This window comes from Buceros rhinoceros, unplaced genomic scaffold (genome assembly GCF_000710305.1).
Source record: "Buceros rhinoceros silvestris isolate BGI_N320 unplaced genomic scaffold, ASM71030v1 scaffold35562, whole genome shotgun sequence".
In the NCBI taxonomy this organism is placed as follows: domain Eukaryota; kingdom Metazoa; phylum Chordata; class Aves; order Bucerotiformes; family Bucerotidae; genus Buceros; species Buceros rhinoceros.
In genome coordinates this window covers 5,309-17,148 of record NW_010400073.1, presented here as the reverse complement: position 1 = coordinate 17,148, position 11,840 = coordinate 5,309, and the positions used below count along the sequence as shown (strand labels likewise).

The 11,840-nt window shown below is 35.8% G+C and overlaps 1 protein-coding gene across 1 annotated transcript in view; it reads left to right on the top strand.

The window, feature by feature from the left end:
* The first annotated feature begins 302 nt into the window (after positions 1-302).
* LOC104489562 (G protein-coupled receptor kinase 4-like) overlaps positions 303-11,840 on the top strand; it is a 15,242-nt gene continuing 3,704 nt past the window's right edge. Inside the window, exons 1-7 of the mRNA XM_010131734.1 lie at positions 303-384; positions 1,040-1,152; positions 5,618-5,695; positions 6,870-6,970; positions 8,340-8,432; positions 9,805-9,868; positions 10,116-10,256. Coding sequence (XP_010130036.1) covers positions 333-384; positions 1,040-1,152; positions 5,618-5,695; positions 6,870-6,970; positions 8,340-8,432; positions 9,805-9,868; positions 10,116-10,256 — 642 coding nt within the window. The 5' untranslated portion in view covers positions 303-332. The remainder of the gene's footprint in view (positions 385-1,039; positions 1,153-5,617; positions 5,696-6,869; positions 6,971-8,339; positions 8,433-9,804; positions 9,869-10,115; positions 10,257-11,840) is intronic.

Genomic DNA, 11,840 nt, shown 5'->3' with positions numbered 1-11,840 from the left:
ATTTTCAGAATACCTAGATATTTGTCTTGTCTCTGCAGAGATATTCTGTACACACAGCCAAAAAGCGTGATATTTGTCTTGCAAAAGACTTACTGCATTTTTCAGTATTTCATATACAAGTTCTTCTATGTAAAGTTTGTTACTGGTTTGGATGTCCTTGTAGCTGGATTTCTTTCTAGGCTTGAAAAGCGGTCTGACAGATCTGTGCAAAAATGACCGAATTTTATGCTATAATGTTACATTTAATATTGTTCTGACATAATACTGTGTTTTACCTTACTCATATTTTTCTTCTAGGTAAACGGAGTGGGCGTAGTAAAAAATGGAAAGAGATGCTGAAGTTGCCACCTGTTAGTCATTGTGAAGGTATTAGATGCTCAATCGGTAGGTGTCCTGTAGAATGATCTGTCTGATTTTTTTTTTTTTTTTTTGAGAAGGAAGTTTAAGAGTTTGGAGGTGTTAACTGAAAGGATTCTGTCTTCTTTCTGAATGCTGATTAGCAAAAAAAGCTATTAAACTTTAAATGCGATGGAGAATTTATGAGAAGATAAAAGCTGTATCACAGCTCCTTGTTTGTTAAAGAGAACAGCTCCTAAAGGATAAATTTACAAAGCCATGGATTAGAAAAGGGAATTGTGTTGTAATTTGAATGATGTGGTAATATATTTGACTTTTAGTGTCTTGTAATAATTTTTTAACCTTTCTGGTATTATCTCATATTCCTTCTTTCCGAGCAATGTTGTTTGCTTTGGATTTTCTGTTTCACAGTAGTGTTGCTTTGCACTCCCCAACTTAAATGAAACAACAATATCATTCAGTGTGTTTTTAATAAATGTGATATAAGAGATAAATGTGGCTGGAAGTGAGCGTTTCACTATTCTCTGGGATCATTGCAAGCTTTTTGATGTCTTTGCTAAATATGTTAATGTAAAATCTTCTCATTTTAGTGATGTTTTTCTGACCTATTCTCAAATGGGAGTAAGGACCATGCTATGACAAAGATAAAAATAAAGATATTTACTTATCACTTCTTTTTCAGAAAGAGACTATAACCAGCTTTGTGACAAACAGCCAATAGGAAGACTTCTCTTCAGACAGTTCTGTGATTCCAGACCAGATTTGAAAAGATGCATTGAATTTCTGGATGCAGTGGTAAGAAGTGAGAAATCAGAGATGGATATCAGTAGGCAATAGCTTATACATTTTCATTTGTTTGGTTTTTTTGTTTGTTTTTTTTTTTGGCTGGGGTAGAGTTAATTTTCTTCATTGCAACTCATGCTGTGCTATATTATGGATTTTAGACCAGAACAATGTTGATAACAAGGATGGTTTAATTTAGTTAGTGCTGAACAGTGATTACCCAGCATCAAGGCCTTCTCTGCTTCTCATGCTGCCTTACCAAGGAGTAGGCTGGGGACGGGATACAGCCAGGACAGCTGACCCCAAGTGACCAACAGGATATCCCATACTGTATGACGCTGTGCTCAGCAATAAAGGCGGGGAAAAGAAAGAGGAAGGGGAGAAGTTAGAGTTAAGGTATTACACTCGCCAAATAGCCATTATGCATGATGTTAAAGCCCTGCATTCCTGGAAATAGCTAAACAGCTGTCTGCCAATGGGAAGAAGCGAATGAATTTCTTATTTTGCTTTACTTGTGTGTGCAATCTATTAAATTATCTCAACCCACAAGTTTTCACACTTCTACCCTTCTGATTATTACTGGGGGGAGTGAGCCAGCAGCTCTGTTGGGCTTAGCTGCTTGCCAGGGTTAACACACAGTAGTTTTATAAAATTTCTAATTTTCTCTAAACACATCTGTTCACCAATGCTGTGTCATTTACTCTTTGCCAACTGTAAAACTGTGCATTTGATGAAGGTCAAAAAACTCTGGCTCTGTTACTTAAAGGAAGATGTTTAATATTTACTATAAAATCTCTGCCATTTTGGTGTGGTCAGAACTACAAAAATGGCCATGATGGGAATAAGAGAAATAATTTTAGACAGACATGCTGTTTGGCTTCTTGAGCCTAAAAGGATATGCGTACAATGAATATTACTTACCATACTCAGACTTGAAAATTTTGTAAACATAGGCTTGAAAGTGTTGCAACTTGCATGGAAGCCCTAGGCTAGACAGAACGTGCTAATTAAAAAATTGCAATGGAGATGGAAATTTAGGGAACCATCTATGGAAGTAGAGAAACCAGGTTTTAGAGACCAAGGGAAAAGGAAGTGTTTTGCCTTGATACATTTACATTTTGGTATCTAATGCTGAAGAATGAGGGAAGAAAGGAAGTATGCCCCCAGCCATGTTTTGTAAAAAATCCTCAGACAAACCCTCATGGGGAGAGCGAAAGTAATGCGAAGAGGCAGGCGCACCACAGTCCTTAAGAGGAGAGAGTAATAGCTCAGAAGTTCTTATTCTTTGTCCCTCATAGTTAATCCATGCGCATAAGATATAGTCTTAAACTAAGATTGCTGCCAAAAGAAGAGTTTTTCTCATCTTGCCTGTGCTGCTGCTTGCATGGATCCCAAAGTACAGTGTCAGAATGCAAGATGGCTCTGAAAGGTGCAAGGTATAAGGAAGTACGTGGGATTATTGCTGTGCACCCTGCTTCACCATATCTTCCTTCCCTGTATGCGAATATAAACTGAGCTCTCGATCAGCTAATATAAAACTTTAGTGTCAAATAAGTAGAATTGTCTTATATTTGTCAGTGATTCTTTGTGCAATTAGGCTTAATACCCAGGTGCATTTCACCATACTTTTGTGACTCTTAGGAGCTGTTCTAGCAACAAATTCGAGACTGATTTGACAGGTGGAGACACAGAATGGTTTGAAGGGAAAATCCAGAACGGTGGAGTTAAATTTCCCAAAGTGAATGTAATCCAGAGCCTTTAATGAGCATCGCACAATAGGGAGATGATTGACAACTGTGGATGTACCCTTAATGGTTACAAGTGTTGTACACAATCCTGAATTCTTAAAAGCTAACAGATGAAGAGTAGCAGAATCTTTGGCAGCACAAGGGAGAAAAAAACATCTCTAGGCGTGACTGTAAGGCAGGCATGTCTTTGCTCTGCAAATGTAATTTTTCAGGTGAAATTGTCTCTAAGAAGTAACTGTTTTACACTAACTGAAAATTTAGAATTGTTTTGAGCTATGCAACCTGTAACATTGCAGCCCTTCTGTGAATTATCAAAGACTGTCATAGCTGAGATAATCCAATGTATGGAATGATTTCACAATTTACTTTTTTATAAGTAAATTGTAATTGCGAAAATAATCACTATTATTTTTTAACTTCCGTTTCAAAAATCAAGGTGAAGAAGTGTTCTAGGAATCACTGAAACAGAGCTCTCTTAAGAGCTAAGATAATCTCTAATGATGTCTTGATTGGAAGGCTGGCAAGCTGTCTTGATTAAGGAAGTGAGAATAAATACCTGTTACCTCTTCCAGACAGGTCCTGCATTAGCCTGATTCCCCTTTCTGGACTGGCCTTCAGCAAACTTGTTCAGGCTTTTTTTGATGCAGTGGAGTTGAGGTTTTCTTGTTGGTTTTGTTTGTAAGGAAGTAAAGTGGAGAGGCTAAGGTTGTGGGGCTTTTACCTTGGGTTTTGCCACTTTGTTTTTTAATTTTAAATAAATTTTAGTCTGAATCTTTCTGAAAATAAACTTTCAGGCATAAAATGCAGTGGTCTTAAGAGCCTTGCATCTTCATTAAAAGAGTTTTCTGACTCTCTTACATGGAGCAATGTGGTTTCAGCAACGTGATTGTTTCAGGAGGCCAAAATGGCAAAGTCATGGTAGTACAATGCTATGTTGGCTACTTGTACTGATAAGCTTTAACTGTTGAGAAGGTGTGACCTTAAATTGTGGAGTCAGTTTGGCTTTACGGAAAGAAGAGTTGTGAAATAATTGAATAAAATTAACAGAAATTAAAGTGAGGAATTAAGAGTTATCAAATCTTCTAGTGACTCATTTCACTAGCTAGGGACAATGTTACTCAGATATGAAAAAGAGTGGCTGACAGCTCAAGCTTTTCTCTTAAGCTCTGTGAGTAACAAATTAGTGGACAAGGCTGTCTCAGACTTCCTTTTAAATTACAGTATCTGCTTAAAACAGTATGCCTAACTATTTGTATTAAATTCGTGACTACTTTGGCATAATTGAAAATGTTAAAGGTGGTAAGTGCACTGCTGTGATTGATTAACTTTTCTGACCTACTCAGGTTTTTTACAGTTGCAGGATAATTCCTTTCAGAATTAGACTGATTGTTGTGCCATTAAAGTAGCAAAAAACAATGGCTTGCAGTTGTTTATGGATTTGAGTGCTGTGCTGATGTGGTTGATACCGTAATGTCTCAGCAGAAAAAGATGTTGATGACTTAGTAGTGACTCAGTGTGGCTTAGTTGCAATTGATTGCAGAAGTGGAGTTCAGGGATTCTCTTATTTCCAGTATTGTGTGTGTGTTTGGTTCTTGAACTGTGCTTTTTCCAGTGTTCTAGTTCTTTATATAAGGGTATGTAAATTCTCCTTTGAATAGATCCATCACTCAGAACTTCCTATAAAGTTCTTAATGATTGTTGTCCCAATACATGAAACTGTTGCTTTGTATGACACAGTCCTCCATTCTGGAGGTCTGCCATTCAGTCTTGGTTCCTAGGTGCATGCATTTACATTCTGAGATATGGAATAAGCTCCAACTGAGCTGGCTCAGCTTACACAACTAATACAAGTGTTTTGAGATTGCACTTTCCTAATTCATCTTTCCCCAGATTTTGGGTTATCTTTAAATGTTTTAACTTCTGATGTCTGCTTTGTGGTTATTCCTTAAAATTATTAATAGTAAGTAGTCCCTGGAGTTTTTCTATACCGGTAGCCATTTGATGGTTTGTTGTTTGTTTTTTGTTTGTTTGTTTTTTTTAAGTAGCTACCTCTGAAGCTCTATTGAGTACCAGTTTTTATCTGCAAAATGCACTGTGTTGCACAATGGTTTTTTTTTTTTTTCTACATCACAGTACTGGCTATTATTAAGTAAAAAACTTCATGAAATTTTGTATCTACTCGGTTTTATTTTCTCAAAGAATGAAGTAAGGTTCGGTTTAGAGCTCACTTATTTTCAGTTAACATGATCTTGTAGAAGGTAGTTTTATCCTGCTTTTATCCAAGAAGAAAAAGAAAAATGCATTAAGGAAAAAAATTAATACAGTGGAGAATAAGCTGATTATTATATCTAATTAATTATTATAATATCTCATTTTTTCCTGTCTGGATCAGTGTGTCCTACAATACTGCATAAATATTATTCCATTGTGATTGATCTAATTTAATCTCTAGGATGCAGTTTCTGTGATTGCATTTAAACTAATTGTTAGGTTTTGTGTGTTTTCCAAAAGTTAAATTCCATATGCTTTTTTTCTTCATACACGTGTTCTTCATACACATTTCACTATGTAGCCTAAAGACTTTTAAATAGATTTTAAAGGAGAGCCTTCAGTTCCTTTGATAGTAGAAGCATTACGTTATTCATTGTAAAATTTACCTAGCATCACGTGAAAGACTGTAGTGCAAAATAACTCTGAACAAAATTTAATTTTCAATTATGTTCCCCTAGGCAGAATATGAGGTATCTTCAGATGAAAAGCGTATAGACTGTGGCCTGAAAGTTTTAGAGACTTACTTCACTAATGGGGTAAATATATTATATTGCAAAATATTGTCTCAAATGTTTTTTAAATGTCAGATAAATAGAGATCTAAGTGGTTGCATTGTTTTTAGTAAATTGGCTTTCAAACTTCATTAGTCCCAGATTTGTCTTTCTGAAAGGTATACTGCCTTCTAAAATTTTGAAGCTCTTGTTAACTTGAGCAGAAACCTTGACCGATGTCTGCTTTTAAGCTTATTACCATCATGATTTATTCTTCCGTGTTTTCTAATTAAAATACTGGGCTCAAGTAAAGATATTTTTTTAAACAAACTCATTTGGCATCTAAAGAAAACTTATTAACAAATTAACTCAGAGTTTTGTAGTATGAAGACATGAGAATGACTTGAAATTCTCAGGCTTCTTTCAAACTCCAGTGTGGCCTTGGTTGGTTTGCTGTAAATTTTAAGAATTGTGGCAGGTTTTCACAAAGTGAAGTGCTGCTTTCTTTCTTTCTTTCTTTCTTTTTTTTTTTTTTGTTATAGAACATTCTGTTTCTCTGTATTTTGCAAAGAGATCATTAACAGCTGATCTTTTGCTTGTATTGCATCTCACTGATTAATTTTTAAGAGTCTGTTCCTGGTATATAGTAGAAGCTTTTCTGTAGATATATAATTAGACATTTGCTTTCTATGAATGGATGCTGCTTCTGCTTCCTTACTTCATCACCTTAAGAAGACTTTACTCCAAATGAAAGTCTTGCAAATGCGCTAAAAGCAGATACACTGCTGATAATTCTTTGGGACTACCCTAAATCACATGCAGTTTTTGCAAAAGCACCCCAGATTTCTTTGGGCTGGTTTGAAATTTGTGTGTGTTTCTATCCCCATCCTCCTGTCCTGCTAAGCCAAACGGATAACTTGCTTTTGTGGTGGTAGGCTTATGGAAAGAAAAATAAATTTGACTTATTGCCAGCTTTGTTTCCCCAGGTACTGAAATAGTCAATAACTGTAATAGCTTTCAATGCATTTTTCTTTAATAGAGAACAAATGAAAATTTAGCCTGAATATTACTTTCTTGGTTTTCCCTTTAGCCAAACAATTCCTTTCCTTTTCCTGTATTAGGAGATTCCATTTCACTTTGAAAACAGAACTTTTATTCCTTCTATTGATTTACAGAATTGCTTTCATTGTTGCCTTTTTTGTTTGTAAATTATGTCAAGTCTGCAGCGCACTTGCCAGAAATACCTCAGGAAACAGTAAATGAATGTAAAGCAAGGCTAGAAAAGAACCCCTGTAAGGATCTTTTTATGGACTGCACTAGGTAAGTTAAAAACGCATAGTGCTAAGTTTGAGTATTGCAAGAGAAATTTGTGTGTTTCTGAGAGAAATGAAAGGTGAAGGTACTACACCCAGCAGTGTTTGGTCTCTGAAATGAGTGTTGGTAAGAAATTTGGAACAGATTTATTAAAGGACTAGGTTTCCTTCAGATGTGGTTTAGACGTCTGACTTTTGCAGAGCTTTTTCTTATATGCTATTTTTGCATAAAATCACACTCTTATCTATTACCAAGAGTAGTATTTGTCTTTATTATATTCTTACCTTTTGAGTGGCTTCTCTTCCATGATGAAGGTACTCAGAAAAATATGCAGTTATAAAGTGGAGCTTGTAAGGTTTCTGAACAATGTGAAGCAGTTTATGGTTCTTGAAAACCGGCTGAACTGAGATCAACGGTTACATTCCATTATGATGGTTGATTAGAGAATCAGTTGTGATTAGTTAACACAAACAAATACAACTTGATTTTGTTCTGAAGCCATGAAATGACACTTCACACAGTGATATTCACACAGCAGCAGCAGGGAAGGCTTTTCTAGCAGGGATGGTACATGTTTACCAGTGTTGCATGTCTTTCTAAAGCCTTTATGTTTCTAATATTACTGGTTCTTCAAGGCATGCTTGATCATGTCTGAAGGATTACAACATGGGTTGTTGCTGCTTGGGTCATCTCCCAGGCAACAAAAATAACCTTACATTATAACAACCTGAGATTATTAGATTGAAAGGGATGTATGAGAACACCTGGTAAAGCATGTCTCAAATGGAGGATCTGTCATGGAGGTCATCCCCTTTCCTCTGTCCAAAAAATATCTGAATACGGTTTGAATTACTTATATTCCTCCCCGCCCCCCCACTCCCCCCTTGGTGTGTTTAGATTAAGTGGAATGATAAGGTACCTGATGTTCAGGTTTGTATATGGCACTTGGTATTTCAATTTCAAGTCCTAGGGTAACATTTACTTACCAGTCTCCAAGGAATGTGTGAAAACTTGTAGATACTTTCCTGTAAATATATCTTTCAGAGGTCATATTTGTGGGGTCGTACATGCATTGCATAGCTACTGAGAGGCTGATCTTTAGGTGGGCTTGAAGGCCCTTAATGTGAATGCAGAGGTCAAACTTATTAGGTACTATGAGTAACAGTAATTTGGCATTCACTAGTGTTTTGACAGGAACAGTTTTCTGTGACAGGCACTCACTTTGTGAGACATCTAAGTTAAAACCATTGTAGAGCACAGTGACAATGTTTTTCTGCCTACAGCTTCATTGTTAAGTATGTTTTAATAGATTGATAGCACCTCCTGCTTCATCAGTTTTTTCAGGATAAGATTAATTTTATTTTTCTGTTGCTAGAATTGTCCATGAATACCTAAGCAGAAGACCGTTTGAAGCTTACCAAGAAAGCATGTATTTTTCCCGATTTTTACAGTGGAAATGGCTGGAAAAGTAAGTTTATTTATAATGTTCACATTATAATTTTATTTTGCTTTGTGGCCAGTTCTGCTTGTTATGCTAGATATGCTGTAGAGCCCTAATGAATGACACTGCCTAAGAAATTATGATCTGAAAGACAAGACATAAAGGATGATGTTGATGGGACAGCGAGAGAGCCAATTTTCTGACAGAGGTATCTGTCCAGTAGTCTTTAAGTGGTAAAATTATATTAGGTAAATGCAAATCTATTATCATATGGATATACATTTGGCTGTCCAGTGTGCAGTGAGATACCAGTCTTTCTTGAGAATACTATCATCCTTCAGTTTAAAATTTGGTCTAATTCATGGTTAGTAAACAGATTAATCTAGTTTTATAACCCCCTGGGTGATTGGTTATCTAATCAGTTTTCGAGGGTGGTATAGTCACAGATCTAGTAATGACAAGACAGCAAGATTTTTATATATCAGAATCTAGTCTGGGCTTTTAAATCAATACTAAATGAGGGTCTAAACTGTTTCAGAAGGTTGAAATTGGTACGAGTCTAGTTCAGCACTGCTGGCTATCATGATCATATATTCAAACATTAAGGTGCTTGAGCATTAATTTTATGGTAAATTCCAATTATCCAATGCCTGTATTTGACCGAATTAGTAGCAAGAGCCAGGAAGAGGTCTAGGGAAGTTACTCAGTTCAACCAAATTCTCTACCAAATGAACCTCCATTTGTTGTCCTGAGAACAAAGCTACGTGAACAATGAATGCTCTTTCAAAACAAAACAAACCCCTACCACCATGAAACAGTCCTGCTCTCATTGGGAGTGTTTTAGCATAGAATGGCTGACACCTTTACTGCCTCCTGTTATCTGTTCCTCTTCCACTACATCAATACCTCAACAATTTCGCTCTTGAACTGCTCTTGCACAACTCTTTTTTTTTTTTTCTTTTTGAAAAAGGAAAACAGCAAAGCAAAATCAGAAATGGTTTATCTTTGAAATGCTGCATTGTAAGCATCATCTTATTGAAACACTGCCTGCATGTCAGCATACTGCAACTAAGGGAGACAACTGGAGGAGATAAATTGACTGTTGATGAGAACAGATAAGGCTGCGACCATGAACAGCACAGGGCCTAATTGATCAGCTTTTCTTCCTGCTGTTGTGAATGTCAGGTGACCACAGGAGGGAGCCAATGTTTCTAATCAGAGCACCCCTTTCATCTGAAATTCAGCTTTTTATATACTGTCTTCCTGAGGTCGAGGCTACTCTTGTGCAGTAAGACATTGTATGACAGGAAGGAGAAAATTAAGACAGACCTCAGAGTGGGGAGGGGATTACTAACTGTTGTGATTCCTGTTGCAGTAATTGTTTCTTTCTGTTAATCAGGCAACCAGTAACCAAACACACATTTAGGCATTACCGAGTACTAGGCAAAGGTGGATTTGGAGAGGTGAGTATGGAAGTATCTTTCTGTGAGGCAATAATTTAAAAAATATGTATAATGACTTTTTCTACTTCTATTACAGCTTTTCTGACCCTTCAAAATTGTTTCATGGGGTGAAAGCTCTGTATTGATGCTTACAGACCTTCATTTTCTGAAAGCATTCAAGAACTTGAAAAAAGACAAAATTTTATCTACTTTACAAAAAATTTAAAAAACCCCCTAGCATCTCTGACATGCCTGCCTTCTTTTTTAGGTGTGTGCCTGTCAAGTACGGGCAACAGGAAAAATGTATGCTTGTAAAAAGCTAGAAAAAAAGAGAATAAAGAAGAGGAAAGGAGAATCAATGGCTCTAAATGAAAAAAGAATTCTAGAAAAAGTGAATAGTAGGTTTGTAGTAAGTATCTACTTCTGATCTTATTCTCAGAAGTTTGTCTTGCTTTCTTTGCTTCATTTTAGTCTCTTCCAGGAGCTTGTGAGCACAAGACATTTTAAATTGATTTAGAGAATGCGTAACTGCTCAGAAAAATCATTGATATGTGTTATGTGTGATTGTGAGTAGTTCTGTGCAGAGGACATTTTTATCCAAAATTTGAATTGATTTTAGTCTGCCTGTTTTATTTCTCACAACCAAAATATTAGATTGTGTTTCAGCATGCTGATGCCACTGAATCTTTGTCCTTTGTTTAAAGGTGAATAGATTATGCTGTAGTGCTTGGATTTGAATAGTCACTTAAATTCTGTTTCTGCTGCAGCCTCTGACTATGTTTGCCTATGTTTAATAAACAGGATATTCCATATACTTTATTTCATCTTATTTTTTCCTTCTCCATTTCTCTTTATTTCTTTCTCCAATGCATTGCTCTCTGTTTTCTTCTCTTAACACCTTCGTCCCTGCCATATGCCTATTTTCTTGTAATAAATGCTGATTTATAATTTCATTTTTGGAGGTCATTTGTAACTGCACTTACAAAGGGATGACTTCATGAGAGTCTGCCATTTCACTGCCAGTAGAAGTTGCAAATCCTGCATTCCAGTGACTCTTTCATAGTAGAGTTTTGATATCATTAGAAATTTTCATATCTTTCCTTATGCTATTACTTACACGTTTCAAGATAAACAGGAAATTTGACTGGTGTATCGCCTCACGTTAGTTATATTGCTTTGCTTTTTATTACTAGGGCTTAAAGAGGTGTCTTGGATGTAAAACAGTTAACATAACTTTTTAATAGAAATTCCATGGAATAAAAATCTTAATGCTTTAACCTGATGCTATCATGTAAATTGTGGCTTGTTAGTAGCTCTCATTAGTAAGCAGTGAAATAACTTAGAATGATCAAACATATACCAAGTAAACTTTCCCCCAGGTAATGTTTATCTTTTAATTGATTAGTTTTCATTTAAATGGTAATTTTAAATGCATTTTGCTTCGGTTTTAAATCCATTTACTGATAAATTTTGTATTGCCATTCAGAGAGGATTTTAAAGTACCTGCATTAGAGGATAGTAGAAGTTATTTAAAAATAAATATGTGTATCTGTATGAATTTTCTAATGAGCTTTATGTATTAAAAAACCCCTGTGGAATACTGCTACCAAAAAGAAAAATTAAGAACCTGCTGGCCAGATACATTAATGTATTTTAATTGATTATAAATAATGTTTTTATGTAAATGTGCTAATATTATTTTCTCACAAGGCTCATGGGATTGAATTGATCAAAACTGAATCCAGAAATTACCTGAACTGATCCAGAAACTACTAGTTGTAGAGATAAACAAGATGAGAGTGAATGAAACTTCTGAGTAATATTTTTTTCAACTTGTGTAAATACTATAAATCAATACCTGCATCAAATTTGAATTTGAAATCACTTTATAGGATTGAGCATAACTTATCTAAGTTAAACTGAGTCTTCACTGTTGGCAAGTTCTAAGCCAGGGAAGTAAGCAGTTGTTTTGGGGTGGGGGGGGGGGATAGAA